Below are 15,821 nucleotides of genomic sequence, written 5' to 3' on the forward strand. Positions count from 1 at the left end.
ACAGTAGTAGCAAAGGATCTCACGTACATATGTACAGTCTGTCATTTTTTTTCTGTCAGTGGCAGAAACATGTTTACACAGGTACATGATTGGCCTGAAAATGAAAGACTTTGGTTGCACCTGAAACACCCTACATCACATTATTACTTGACTTGCAGGGGGTGTTTATCAGTGGGAAAAACTGTAAATCTTATGAAAATACAGTTAAAGTCCAAAATCTATCCCCTCCTTCAGATTTTCCAAGAGCCATCCAGTTGGACATATTGGATTCTTTGCTGGGGTGTTTCTGCCCCCTGGGCCTTATGTTTATACCCCTGCTCTATATTGTACAGATGTTAGCCTATCTGAGCTACCACAGGGCAAGATGTGTAATTTCATTTATTTATATATATATATATATATATTTTATTAGTTTCAGTTTTAGCTTTTCTTAAATATTTTTTATGGATGGAGGGCATATGTCAAAGGCAAGATATAGGAAAATCCGTACAGGTGTTATAATAAAAACAGTTGATGTTCAATCTTGCAGATGTGCAGAGTCTCAATAAAAGCACCTGTCAGTGAATAATTAGGCATGTTGTTAGCAGATTTCGACAATACTAACAGATAGTTACATAATCTATAATCTTTATATTTTTATTTTATTTTTTTAAGTTCAAGAAATCATTTTACTTTGATATTTTTCAAAGGTCTTAAATTTGTTTTGTTTTGGGAGGGTTTTCACATCTAGTTTTAATTAGCTGTGATAACTTTGGTCTGCATGATTCTTTGGGCTTAAGTTGCAAGAATTAAATGTGTACAATTGCAGACAAAGTTGTGATAACTCTTTGGCCAGACTGTAATTAATAAAACAAAGTTTTTATTAAAAGACATAAAAAATCCTTTTTGCAGAAATGTTTGTAGTAGATAGACATTTATTGTTTGTCTATTGGTTATCTAATTTGGTGTAGTATGAATGGGCATGGCAGTATTTAAGCATTAAAACAGATGTATTTATGAAACCTAAGCCATTCAGTGGGCTGGATTGGTGTCTAGCCACAGGCTTTATTTAGATGTTCACAGTGAAAATAAAATTTTTTATCTCATTTATTTGAATTCTTTCTTTTATTTTGACTACATTGTCCGTCTGTTCAGCACTTTAGCCAACGCTTGATGTCTTTTAAACGTGCTATACAAATAAAGCTCATTTGATTTGAGGTTTGTCCACGTGCCATGCAGATTTCCCTCTTTTTCATCCTTCCACTCATCTCATGTCCTCACTTTCAGATTGCAACCAATGGCAGTTTCTTTCATCTGTTCACTTCTGTTAACCTTAGGTTCAGATTAAATACACTGGATAACACAGTTATTTAACTTTATTGGTCCAGTTGGACTTTAGTCAGACAACCAAACTAAAAAATAAAAAAAAACACTTTTAGAAAATTTATGACATCAGACCAGCTGACACGGAAATCCTCACCTTAGTTAATGTACAAAAGAAAAAAAAACGGTAAATTCACAATTTAGGAACTCTTTGCGTAACTTTTAAGGATACTTGAACCAATTTAAAAACCTGTTCTGCAATAACATTGTCCCCAAGAGTTTATGTGCCTGTCATAGCCTGAAGGGTCCCCAAACTGAGAACAGTGTCAGAGACATAAAACGGTCTGCATGTTTTGATATCTGAGAAATACTTTTTGTTAACCAGGTAAGCTCCTTTAACAGCAGAAATGTAATTTTCCCAGAGGACAGTTCATGAACCCGTTCTCCCATCTCCTCTCATGCTTTCCAGGCTTGAGAGGACCGAGCTCTTCTCATCCGCTGACCCTCCCTGCGGCGGTTGATTGCCTTGGTGCTAGCCCGTAGCTTTCGGAGCCTCAAAGCACGAAGACGCAGCTGAAGATCCTGCGGGATCTTCCCCCCTTTGGCCCTGATCTCCTTCAGCCTCTGGATGGGTGTTTTGGTGAGGATGAAGTCACAGATGGTGGGATTTGGTTCCATGCCGACATTGCACCGACGCATGGATGGGAAGTAACCCACGGCCCAAACGATCACCTTGTACTCGCCTGGGTTCAGAAGACGCCAGTAGTCCCCATCAGTGGCTACAGAAAAAAATGAGGTTTGCAGAATTTTAATCTAAGTTTCTGGTTGTACTGGTTAATGCATCTGTAGAAGATAAATTAATAATTTTGCCAAAAACTGATTGCAGCTTCTATCTTGTGACGAAAATGTTCTTTGGGGCTCCAAATGGCTTGATATCAGAGATATGTTTGACGGATTACAGGTCAGTAAGTCATTTACAACAGTTCAAATACAGCAATTGTCAAAATTGTTCTTTCGGTGTGTTTGGTTACAGGCTGTTAACTTGGTATACACAGAAATACAGCTAAAACAAAGATGCATTTGATGGTTGTAGTTTGACACTTTTTACTTTAACACCCTGCTCATTAGAAAGAAAATCAACTGGCTGACCTGATCGGATGTCATGGTCATGGTCCTCCACCTTGATTATAGCATCTGCTATTCCTTTTTTGGTGAGCTTGTCCCTGACCACACCTTTGATGCCTCTGTGAACCTGAGAGAGGAGAAAATGCTGCCGTGTGAGCCACTGCTTTGAAAACCACGTGATAACTTGTACCATTTTCTTTGAACAGGTTTACCTGCTCCATGTAAACCAGCAGAGACTCCTTATTGTTCTCCCACTCGATGGGGAGTTCACTAACATGAGGAAACTTATCACAGGACAGCTCCACTGTCACCTCGAAGCAGTTGGTGTGCAGGTAACTGAAGTCGTTCATACCTGCAGGAAAGGCAGGCACAGAAAACACAGTGAATACTGAGTGAAACAGTCGTGCAATTTATAGGTTTAAGGGGAAAAAGAACTGAATTTGATCCTTGAATAGAGAGAAATATGACATCTGTCAGTGATTAACTTGGTTAAATATTGATGTATTTTTTCCATCCATCCATCCATTTTCATCCGCTTTGTCCGGGGCCGGGTCGCGGGGGCAGCAGCCTAAGCAAAGAGGCCCAGACCTCCCTCTCCCCAGCCACCTCCTCCAGCTTATCCGGGGGAATACCAAGGCGTTCCCAGGCCAGCCGAGAGATATAATTTCTCCAGCGTGTCCTGGGTCTGCCCCAGGGCCTCCTCCCGGTGGGACATGCCTGGAGCACCTCACCCAGGAGGCGCCCAGGGGGCATCCTTGTCAGATGCCCGAACCACCTCAGCTGGCTCCTTTCGATGTGGAGCAGCAGCTGCTCTACTCTGAGCCCCTCCCGGATGGCCGAACTTCTCACCCTATCTCTAAGGGAGAGGCCAGCCACCCTTCGGAGGAAGCTCATTTCTGCCGCTTGTATCCGCGATCTCGTTCTGATGTATTTTTTAAGCTTGCAAATTATAGCAAGATTAAAATTTGATATGTACTGGAGCCTAGTTTAATTTAAGGGACATGTAATTTGACAGGATGTTTGCACATTGGTAGTAAATGTTTTTAAGTGTTTCAATCTGCTCTCTTGTTTTGTAACACTAACTGAAATCACACAACATCCTCTGAAGAGGACGATGCAGCATTTTTTGGGTCTGATGAGTCTCAGATGGCGGAAATCATGCTCAGAACAGACTGATGAAACTCACTGCCAGGAACCGTGTGCCAGGCTCCGCCGTTGATGATGTTGTTATGTGACTGAAATTCCTCGTAGTGGCAGATACGTCGGTCCGGGTTGGCCATCACCAGGTTAGTCGAGGCATAGACCGAGGCCAGCCAGCGAAAGAAGGCGTTGTCTGCTGTTGGCGTGTCTTCCTGTGGCGCCCAGTCACGGGTGCAGTCGAAGGGATAGGTAACAACAAGCTCTCCACCATGGAGGTTGGCGCTGAGCACAAAGGGAATGTCCTGCATCCAGCTGATGACCGCACGTGTCTCTGGTGCAACCTGGGCAGAGGTAGAAGGAGTTTAGTTTAAGCATGTGAATCTGCAAAAAAGTTAATTGTTAAAAGTAAAAAGGCATGCAGTATTCAAAAAATAAAAAGCTGCAGTATTAAAAGTAAAGAAAAAAAGGTGAAAACATATTATTTTATTAGGTTATTTGTCTTTTACTACAGCGCATTATCATATTTCTCTTTGACTTTATATTTGATTCTTAGCATGCTTTTCTATTTCTTTAGCATTCTTAGTTGCAGTTACTGTGTGTATGAGAGTCTTAGGTTCATTGGGTTTTTTCCTTTATGTTAAGTTTACTGTGATGTCCAAGTTTCCCTGTTTAGTTATTTCCTGTTTTAGTTTTCTAGTTAGTTGTCTCCTGTGTTTTGCATTTAGTTTTATGTCCTCTGTTTTGTTATCGTGATTAGTTTGACCTGTGCCTCGTTGCCCAGATGTTTCTAATTCCCTGATTTGTTAACTGACCCTGTTTTCCTGTTACGGAGTGTGCGATGCTTTTGTTTTGGACTACTTTCTTTGTTCATGGAAGACACTGCCAGATACAGTCTGACTGATATTAGGCCAATATTAGCTATTTGCTGATCTAACACTGTTGGTGTTTAAAAATCAATGAATAAAGATTAGATGAAAATTTAAAGATTAGAGGCAAGGCGCTCCTTTCCTGCTGGCATCATGTAAATACTACAAATCCAAAAACCAGCTGGTCTGAGCAGAGTTGCTACGTTATGGCGTCCAAAACGATGAAGCAAGATTTCACCTTATCTGGGTAACTTCAGGGTTGACCTTGGGGTTTCAGTACTATGACGATGGATCACTACTTTCTGATTTTATTGCCACGGTAACTTAAACTGCAAACCCAACCTGCTCCACATGAGGTTGTGTTGCAGGTTAGAGATCAACGGGTATGAAATCACCTCCTATTGACCAATCAGTTCTCTATAAAATCACTTTCCCAGACCTCTCTCCTGAGAGTAAGAGGGTCTAAAGATTTTTTTAAAGTGTTTAAAGTCATTGTGTTTCACTGATGAGCAATTATAAGAAATATATGTTCTTAGACATAACGTTGTGGTGGGATTGTCTTCATGACACCCGGGACGCACTCTAGTATAACTTCATAAATCAGTTGTGTAACTTCTGTAAGCCACTTCTGACGTGTGATCAGCGACTGCGTGTTTGCCATTAGTGAGAGCAACTTTTTGGAAAATCTTTTCTATATGCACTTTAAAGTTCTTTTCCTGTTTTTCTAGCATGATCTTGACTAATAATTGTAAAGCCAACATGGCAAAGACTGTAATCTGCATATGTGCAACCTTGTGCAACCTGCAAATTGATGGCCAGGAGTGTCTCTACACAAAAAAGTCTGTATCGATATTGATTAATATTAATTCAAAATTGATTTAAAAGTCCAGTATTGGTCGGGCTCTAGTCAGAGAGTTAATGGAGTAAAGAAGGAGAGGAAAATTCTAAATGTTGCACAGAAAAACTTGCTTTTGTTCTTTTTTTTGTGAACTTTTGTGGACTTGATCTTGAACAGGTTTTTAACATATACCTTTTTCTCATTTGTTTTCCATTCAACAACTTTAATGTCTGATAAAACGAGCAATTTCTCATTAGATCTATGCACTGCTTACACTGATGAAACATCTAACAACTCGCAGACATTTTAAACGTGGAGGAGCCCTGTTTTTGTGAAGTAAATTCTGTTGTCAGATGTATGTGAAGAAGGAGGGAAGACAATACTGAACCCTGAAATGTCACAAAGTCAAACTTCTAACAACGAAGCAAACAAGTGGAAACACTAAGCCTAGCTCCTAAAACTGGTACTTAAGTACAGTTCTCAGGTGAAATAATCAGACACTGGAAAGATTTTCAGAATAAAACACAGATGGCAGGATTAATAATCCTAACCCATATGATGCAGTTAAATAAATACCCTTTTTAATAACAAAACACACCCAAGAAGAAATTCACCAAAGAAAAGCTTGTATATAGATCTGGTGATCTTTTTCTGTCATTAAGCAGGATTTCAGCCTGTGTTTGCCTTGAACACTGTCACCAGACACTGAGTGACAATCCTCAGGCTTTCAGGAAATCTAGTTTCTTGGCTCTGAAATGATTTCCTGATCTGAGCCTTTGCATGTCAATGAAATGAAAATAATGGCACGCCGACTAAAGCTGACTAAAGCTGACTAAAGCTGCTCTTTCTCACGACCTTCGTGAGAACAAAACAGTGAGCATTGTAACATTGTAGTCAATTCTAATGCTTTAGTTTCTATTTCCTGTCAATGTTAAAATAGCCTCCAGGTGGTGCCAATGAAATGAATTTTTCAAATGCACAAATGAGATGCATTTCCTTACTGTGGCGTCTTCTTTGGTGTAGTATTCTGGGATGGGGATGTAGTGGTTGGGCACTTTGGATTTATCTGCTGCTTTTTCTTCGGTGTCCCACATAATGTTGTTCAGGTCTGGGAAGTTATGATTCAGGTCGATTCCTTCAAAGCTGTATCGTCCCTCAGCCCATCCAGACAGTTCTGAACCCTGCACCACATTAACAAGTATAATGTGGGGATTATTAAAGAGAATATATATATATATATATATATATATATATATATATATATACACACATATTAGGGGTGCAACGATACACAAAATTCACGGTTCGGTTCGATACTTTGGTGTCACGGTTCGATATTTTTTCGATACAAAAAAATGTTCATGCCTTTTTAATTTGTCATTTATTAAAATTATAAATATATATTTTAACTCAAAAGTACAGTTTTTAAATTTAACCCTAACCCTTGTGCGCGTTTTTTATTTTGACAGCGAATGCGCACCTGCGGACCACTTATGTGCACCCCTGGTTATTTAGCTCATCATATTGCAGCCACAGAAATTCTTTTGTCCATGAAACCATAAAGCTGCACTTTCTTTTTGCCTTATAGTCTCATTTGTCATAACTTCTCCGTTTTGTGGTAAGCTTTTCTTTGGCTGTCACTTCTTCACCCTGACCTCTCTTATTTGGCTCAGCAGAACTAAAATATATATCCTGCTACTTTTACACACGGACTCACATAAGCTCAGCGATTCTCTGCGCGATCAACCTCTCACATGTTTAAGCTTGCTGCGGGAGATTTCACTTGTCATGTTTGCATAGTAAGCTAACGATTAATAAGACGGTGTCAGAGGAATTGGTGCACAAATTATCATCACTCACAGATCAGTGCTGTCATTACAAAGTGAAAGCAAAAAAACAAGCGCAAATTCAAACGCGATTTCAATATGTCACATATTGACAGTGGCTCACCGATGCCAATGACATAATTACCCAGCTACATTTCTGAAAGAATGCAAAAGCATTGACATATATTTTTCCTACAATAGCCCGACGGGCAGGGCAGAGAGATTTTTGTAGCCCGACTGGAAAGATCGCTAGCTCCGGGACATCGGGCTAGCGATTTTGCAAGCCCTGTATCTGATTGAGGAATCACTCATCTTTGGAAAAGAGAGTTTATTACAGAGAAATGTCTCTTTCCAAAATAAAAGCTATACTATCCGCTTCTTCTGGGCTATATTCTCAGCAGCATAAGGAGAATCACGTGCTAACAGCTGTCTAAATGACTCAGCTAAAGTTAGTAGCATGCTTGTTGTTTTTGTCTTTGCACTAAATGTGCAGTCATATTCGTTGTGTTCCCACTAGTGCTTTCAGGTTAATCTCGTTGAAATGACCTTAACACGGCAAATCTCCGTTAACGAGCTACCGCCGATCGCCCCATGGGGCTAGACGGCCAACAGTTAACGAGCTAACTGCGCTAACACACTAGTTCACATCAATGTAATTAAGCATTGCATGGCACATCCAACATACTGTTTTACTTTAGTCCATGACTCGCTTACCTTCAGGGTCATACGTCACATGAAAACCAAAATAATTCCAAACGCCAGATCTGAATGAGGGTGGGGGAGGTCCATCTTGCAAGGAGAGCTTAACTTCTGTCTCGCTAGCTTGCCCTGCGCTCTTCCTCCTGACTATGCCGTCTGTGTTGAGCGCTCAGTGGATCTGCGCTCCACAGTGCAGCCTAGGCGGAGTAGTCGAACGCAGATTCACTGAGCGCTCAACACAGACAGCATCATCAGAAGGAAAGTTGATAAAATAAATTACAAATGTTGTATTGTTCGATACATATGCGTACTGAACCGAAAGCACTGTATCGAACGGTTCAATATCGATACGAATATCGTTGCACCCCTAAATATATATATATATATATATATATATATATATATATATATATATATATATATATATATATATATATAATTTTTTTTTTTTTTTTTTTAAAGAACAAGACATGAGCCTAATTAAGATTTACCCACCTTCACATAAGCCTCCTCATATCCATCTGGGTTCATGGAAGGCAGGAGGTGGATTCGCGTCTCGGTGACCAGCCGTACAATACGCTGGTTGCCCTTTTTGTATTCTTTGCACATATACTGCATGAGGTTTAGGACAAGCTCTCGACCAAGAGCTTCATTTCCATGCATCCCTGCCACGTAGCGAAACTCAGGTTCCCCTGCCAAGAGGAAAATTTAGAGCCACTTTACATGCCAAGGAATAAAACAATGTGGAAGAACTGACTGGGGCACTTCTAAAAGGAGGTCATATTAAACATTATCTAAGATTTTAAGTTTATTTTTGTTTTCTAAAGCTCAGCAGCACACTAGGAGGACATTTAATTGCTCAGATAAAGCAGTCTGTGTTAGGCAACAGTTTGGCGCCAGGCATTTCTAAGTACATGACTCCAAAGACCTGAAGTCTGGGCTTTTACCACAAAAATAAAATATGTTCAAGGCCTCAGTGTTTTCTCTGAGACTTGGCACTGATCACTACTCCATGAAATCAATTAAACAGCTGCTGACGCATAAGAGCAAATTGCCTGGGAGCAAAGTGATTTTGAAACGTGTTTATGGCATTTCTCTTAAGAAACAAAGACAAGCTGTACCATACTTGATTTTACTAATCTTGCTGGCAGATGTTGAGTGGCCACAGATCACATTTAAACCCAAGCCTGTATCTAATGGCAATGGTTCAAAGAAATAAAATCATTTGTTTATACAAGAGAGGCCTTCTCCTCAGGACCCCTGCCTCCCTGTGTGGGGCTGCTGCAGAAATCAGGCTGTATAAACAATGGTGGACATTGAACTGCACCTCTGAGCTGCGAAACTCTGGGTAACTTGAGAAATATGACAAACCAGAAAGTTTCATTCCAATATCTTCAAGTCTTACCGATTTCGTGTTTGCCCGGGTTATCTGAGATCTCCATAACGTAGAGTTTGAGGCCCATGTAGCTCCTCCCTATAGTGTAGACGCGGGTGATGTCGGGACACTCCTCCGTCACAGACTTCATGAGCTTCAGGGTTCAGAAAACATGCTGGAGTGTAAGGCTTAAAAGGGTTAAAGCTGAACTTTTACCAAATCTGCAAACCGTTAAGAGCATGAGTAAAAACCCTGGTGTTTATGGGAAAGCCACTCATCCTGTAACTTTCCTAACCTTTCTCATCTCTTTGTAGTTGTGGTGTCTAAAGTCCAGAGCATCCTTGGATCCTGATTCATGTGCTGAGTAAATGTCAGATGGATCTTAAAGAAAGTAGCAGATGTTTCCAGTTACATATTTTCTTTTAATTGACTTTCGGAGGTCAACATCTTAATGCATTTGAACATCCACAGTAAATGCTGTGTCCCTCTCGACTACTGTTTTTTTTTCCTACCGTGAACACGGCAGCCAAGTATTTCAGCCCTGAGGCAGACGGTCCCGTTGGAGTACCAGGTCTGTGGGTTGATGCGGATGAAACGGGCAACGGTGGGAACAGGAAGGAGCCCAAGAACCGGCGTCTCAGGATTCTGGTTTCCTTCAAATAGCTGCACAATTCAATGTGAGTTCATATAAGTTTGTGGAGTCATGGAAAAAAGATAGCAGACCCTAAGGTTTTGTATATAAGGATAACATAATAGTAATCTGGCCTTATCAGGTTTTATTTACGATGTTTATTAGGCCATTTCCAAAGAACTTAATTCTAAAAATAACATGCCACCACAGCTTATGTGTGCAAAATTGCCTCAGAACAACCACAAGGCATCTGGAACAATGTCCTTTGAAGAGATGGGATGTTTGGCCAAAATGCACAGTGCTACGTTTGGAGAAAACTAAACACAGCGTATCGGCACAAACACCTCATACCAACTGTCAAGCACGGTGGTGCGGTGGTTATAATTTGGGCTTGTTATGCAGCCACGAGACCTGGGTACCTTACACTCATTGAGTCGACCACGGATTCCTCTGTATACCAAAGTATTGTAGAGACAAATGTGAGTCCATCTGTTGGACAGCTAAAACTTGGCTGAAATTGGGTCATGCAAAAGGAAAATGACCCCAAGAAAATCACAGCAAATCTACAAAAGAATAGCTGAAAAAGATGGTGTTGCAATGCAACAGTGAAAGTCCAGAGCTTAAGAAGGCAAACTTCAGTGAACTGCAACAAGATTATAAAGACTAGTGCGCCAAAATTCCTCCACAACGATGTGAGAGACTGATAAAGTTGTAGACAAAACAATTCAAGTCGTTGCTGCTAAAATAGGTGCTACAAGCTCTTGAATCGTGGGGTGACAGGACAGTGGAGGAAGAACATGCAGGAAGTGGGCCTGAGTTTGATTCTGCAGTTGCCTTTTGGCAGATGGTTTGCCTGCTCGGCCCACTGTGCTAATGATTACAACACAAATATAGCTGAAAACATGACCTTCTTGGCAGAGTTAGCAATGGCTTTAAAATGAAGTGGAAAACTTTTGTCTTGCCTTCATTTCCTTGGAAAGAGCTTGGACTTTCCAAAATATGTGACATCAGGCAAAAAAAGAGTTTGAACTGCAGTTTTCAGTCAAACCTTAAATTTCTTTGTACACACTGCATGCTGGAACATTGATCAATTATGTACTTTAGTTTGTTTATATAGTGTGTTATAATGAGTTAAAGGCCACCCCCGAATTTCAGTTTTTGCCGTACTGTATTTGTTTCACTCTGAGTCCTCTCTAATCTGCACCAATACTTAAGGTTTTGGTTTACAGTCTATATTTCACTTTGGCAGAGAAACTTCAAAATCTGTTTTCCATCTATGTTCCTTAAATCGCAGAATAGAAGAAGTAGTTCTCACCGCTTCCTGCGTCCCGTTCATGGAGGTATGCCAGGTTACAGAGTCATTACTCATCTGAACTTTGTAGGTTTCGACCCAGTCCCAACTATGACATAGACCAAAAAGGAAAACAAACATATATTTTTTTCAGTGAGCTCATTGCAGCGGGCAGCCAAAGAATACCACAGCACTCCATCTTTGCTTTAGACAGTATGTTCAATGAAGAGCTAATGTCCATAATGCTAACAAATTATTTTGATTTTCAGCTTTAATCCTGATACTACCTGACCTCCAGATGGAGTTTCGCCCTTGCAGAATGACTCCAGTAAACAGAGTGAGATGAAGGGCATCCACCTCGAGCCACTGGTGCCGGTCCTTATACTCGGCACACCAAGCTCCATCATACAGATCTCCATCCTCAATGCCAGACTTGGGAAAAAAAGGAAGAGAAAAAAAGAAAAACGCACGTCTCAAAGAATCCAAGAAACACTCCCTGAAAACTTGAGGTTTGGCCTTCTTGTAAAGCATTGCATAAGAGTGCTGACCTAATTTTGAAATAATTACTTTCAGACTCCAGACTCAAGATTTTGGACCGCAGAACAAGAGGAGTGGACGGCTGCAGCGATAAACACCTCTGGCTCTGCATTCATCAGATTATTTTATTTAATTTTTGTACATTTTTTTCTTGGAAGAAACAATGAATCGATTTTATTTTATTGGCTAATGAGCCTGCTAAGTTAAAGGGTGGATACTTTATAATTTATAGTTCCTGTAATAAACACTAGAAATAAGTATTTAAGTTAAATATGACAACTTGAAAGGAATGGCTAATCCCATTATGAGATCAAATTAGTCGAGATATCTGATTATAGAATAGAATAGAATAGAATAGCCCTTTATTGTTATTGTACATGTACAACGAAATGGTGGATTGATTTTGGCTGAACCAACTCAGCTTCTCTACTTTTAATAGAAATACACACTTACTTTACTTGCCACTTTATTACAGAAATACATTATTTCCTCACCGATTTATCAAGGTACTAGAAACATGTCTCTAAGATTTTGCTCCACATTGACATGATGGCATCACACACAGTGGCTGCAGATTTGTCAGCTGCACATTCTCAATGTGAATATCCCTTTTCAGCTGCATCCCAAAGGTGCTCTGTTGAGTAGGGCTCTGATGATTACGTAGAGTATTTGAGTACAGTGAACTCATTTTTATGTTCAAGAAAGAATGTTCAAGACTTTTTAAATGAAGCAGTGTCTTTCCAAATTTCTGTTTTCTAATTTTGGTGAATTGTGGCCTTAGTTTCCTGTTCTTAGCCAATAGCATTTGCATCTAGTGGGTCTTCTGCTGCTGTAGCTTCAAGGCTCGACTTGTTGTGCATTCAGAGATGCTATTCTGAAAGATTATTTGAGTTACGGCTGCCTTCCTATCAGCTCAAAGCAGTCTGGCTAGTCTCCTCTGACCTCTGACACCAACAAAGCATTTTCTCCCAGATAACTGAAGCTCACTGGATATTTTCTGATGTTTTTCAGACCATCCTGTGTAAACCCGATAGGTGCTTGTGTGGGTAAATCCCAGTACATCAGCAGTTTCTGAAATGCACAGACCATTTGGCACCAATAACTATGTCACATTCAAAGTCACTTATATCACCTTTCTTCCCCATTTTGATGTTCAGTTTGAACTTCATCAGGCCATCTTGACCATCTGTGCATCCTAAATGCACTCAGACGCTGCCATATTATAGGTTAATGAGATATTTGCATTAACAAACAGTTGAACAAGAGAACCTAACAAAGCGAGAATAAATTTCTAGTTAATTGAATAGACCCCCCCCCCCCCCCCCCCCCAAAAAAAAAAAAAAACAACTTCAAAGCACCAGACATTTAATAATGTATTACAACATCCCAGTGGACTTTCTTGTCATTTTGGACCAAATCCTTTATTCCACATTAATCTGAGTCTCAAGTAAAGTAATTCTAACCGTGACAAAAAGTAACTGTAGTTTTTCCTGGACCTTTATGGTGACGTTTCTCTTCACTATGGTGATAAATTAAACATCTGTAGATTTTGCACGTTGACAGAAGAATTTTTTTTTTTAACTGTTTTTAATACGCTTTGCATAGAAACTGGAGATTCACACACACACAACATTTGAAACATAACAAAATAGTATTCAGTTGGTTCTGCTTGATTCATCAAATTTAATCCATTCAAATTCATGTCTTTGAAGCAGCAGTCAATCTAAATTAACTAATAAAGGTAATTTTAGGTTGTATTTCTTTATTTGATTTTCAAAGGGGCCAAGTTTTTAAAAAAAATGTGTGCAGTTTGTTTATGTTAATAAAATTTAACAATGCTTTCCAAAATGCTGAGAGATGAGTGTCTGTAATAGCCTCTGACCCACTGACCTGGATATTCAGCCTCCCCCTGTGAGGACCCAGCCCCGACCGCTGGTAGGACGAAGCTTGAATCTGGCTGTCATCAACTCGCAGGGACTCCAGGCCGAGGGGAGGACAGTCTGCGCGGAAAACAAAAGTGAATCATCACGCGATAAGATCTTCTCTGGGTTTCTGTCTCCACATGTTGATCCTCTGCAGAAGCAGCTCTGAGATTGACAGCGGAAGGGTTAACCTTTCTCTCTCTTTGTGGTTTGTCTGAGTAAGCAAACACATGCCAGATGTAAAACGAGCTCCAAGCTGTTATGTGAAATATCTCTGATCATCTTGGGCCAGTTCTGTGGAAGTTTGGAGGCCCCTCACCTCCTCCTCCCCCTGCTCTGCTTGTTTCGGGGAGTAGAGGAAGCTGCAGATATTGGAAATAGTGGAGGCTTTGGATGTAATTTGAGACAAAGTGCAGAAAAGTCAAATGTTCAGCAGATCAGGGAGGTGAGAGCTACAGCTGCAGGGGATTCTGTGGTTTAGGGAACAACTAATAACATTCACATCAGTCACAAGCAGGTCAAAACAGCTAAATCCAACATAATGAGCAACAGCAAGTATTACAAGCAGTAACAAATGCTAAACAGTGTTATACAGCTGTGTATAGCTGAAATACATATTCCTTTAAGTGACTGACTGAGAAGAGATTTTTAAAAGCTAAGCTAAGCTAAAACTAAACTTCAAACTAACTTTACTGGGATTTTTTTGACCTTCTATGATTGTAAATATAATATAATAATAGCAATAATTATCTCCATCTACTTTTACAGCTTGATTTGTGTTAAAGGTTTTAAAAAGGTAGGTATCACAATTTAATTGCCTCTTTAATTAATATGGAGTTAATACTGGAGCTCATAACACAGCTTCATGCAAAAATCAGACTAAATGGGTAATTTTTTTCCTACCCAGTTTCGATTTGTCATCTTCAGTCTTGCGGTCTCTTGGGTCTTTCTCTTTCTTGTTTCTTTCTTTGCTGGTGTCCGTGGTGTCCAGCTGTTTGTCTCTGACAGTGGTGGTGAAAATGTCTGGCTCTGCTGTTGCTGGAGTCGTTCCGTCCCTGCTCTCGCCCTTCACAGCCTCGGTCCAATTCAGAGTTGGCCTTGTTGTTGTTGTGTAGTTGATTAATGCATAACTCTTAGTCGGTGCTGGGGTGTTTATCAGTGCTGCAGCACTGTGTGTCAAAAGTCCCAGAAAAAGCACTGCAGGCAGCATGCACAATGACTTTTCCATCCTGGTCTTTGTTGCTGGAGAAGAGTGAGGGGGGAAAAATTCCCCTTTGGTTTATGAGATGACAGAGCCAGACCTCCATCCACCTCCCCTCCTCCTCAGTCCCACCTCCCCTTACTCCCTCACTCTTCCTCCCTCCCTCCCAAAATTCCAGCTGAAGTCCTGCAAAAAATTGTGACAGCAAACGTATCTGTGCGTGGTTACAATATAGGCTGTGTGTGCCCGTGGGAACCAAACACTGAGCTGCCTTCAAAAAATTTGTTAAAATGATGATTAGAAATGTGTTTATTATAACAAAGTGAGCATGTCGTTTTATAGCACTTGACAAGTGGGGTTTCTAGTCCTCTTATAATGATTCAGACTTACTGTGCCAAGCTCTTTTGAACAGGACTGCACAAGTTGTCCACAATGAGTTAAAAAATGAAATGGTTTTGGTGCATGAAGAACCACCTTCAGCAGCAATAATTTGAAGTAATTGTTTTCTGCATGACATGAAAAATTCCCCTTTGGTTTATGAGATGACAGAGCCAGCTTCCGTGCAGTAAATGCTTTACTGGAGTTTCCCCCCCCCCCCCCCCCCCCCCCCCCCCAAAAAGAAATAATTAAAAATTAATTAGTAGTGGATGTGCATCTGAGCAGCAGAAAACGTGTACGACATATGCTTTACTGTGATATATTTGTATGAACAACTGTTCAAATTCAGCCTGACCTTAAGGCAAATATTCCTGTCTAGCAGGTACATGTTTTCACTGTTTTAGCAAACAGTCAGAATATGCTAGTGTACATGACGGTTTCATCTGATATCAGCCCACTCAGGATATCCTTTGAAACATTCAGGTTTAGGTTTCAAGCTTCTTACAGTTTAGAAGCAGCTTAGTCTCTGTTTCTTTGTCTTCCTGATGAGTTCAGGATCTGACATGGAAATTAAAAAACACACAGGTACGTCTCATATTTCTCCAGGTGTGTTTGGACTACTGGTTTATAGCAGTGAATACGATGTTTCTGAACTTCGTAACCACTTTTCGGCAGAACGTCTTTTTGCCT

The 15,821-nt window shown here is 40.3% G+C and overlaps 1 protein-coding gene across 1 annotated transcript; it reads right to left on the reverse strand.

The window, feature by feature from the left end:
* Window positions 1-1,340: 1,340 nt before the first annotated feature.
* Window positions 1,341-14,837, reverse strand: cpxm1a (carboxypeptidase X (M14 family), member 1a). The gene is made up of 13 exons (XM_026151502.1): window positions 14,456-14,837; window positions 13,521-13,630; window positions 11,386-11,525; window positions 11,118-11,202; window positions 9,684-9,834; window positions 9,467-9,552; window positions 9,202-9,325; window positions 8,292-8,488; window positions 6,273-6,452; window positions 3,614-3,908; window positions 2,640-2,779; window positions 2,452-2,554; window positions 1,341-2,081 (listed from the first exon to the last, which is right to left on the reverse strand). Exons 1-13 carry the CDS (start codon window positions 14,778-14,780, stop codon window positions 1,759-1,761), a joined length of 2,259 nt encoding a protein of 752 aa, XP_026007287.1. The 5' UTR covers window positions 14,781-14,837; the 3' UTR covers window positions 1,341-1,758.
* Between the last annotated feature and the right edge of the window lie 984 nt (window positions 14,838-15,821).

This window comes from Astatotilapia calliptera, chromosome 19 (genome assembly GCF_900246225.1).
Source record: "Astatotilapia calliptera chromosome 19, fAstCal1.2, whole genome shotgun sequence".
In the NCBI taxonomy this organism is placed as follows: Eukaryota; Metazoa; Chordata; class Actinopteri; order Cichliformes; family Cichlidae; genus Astatotilapia; species Astatotilapia calliptera.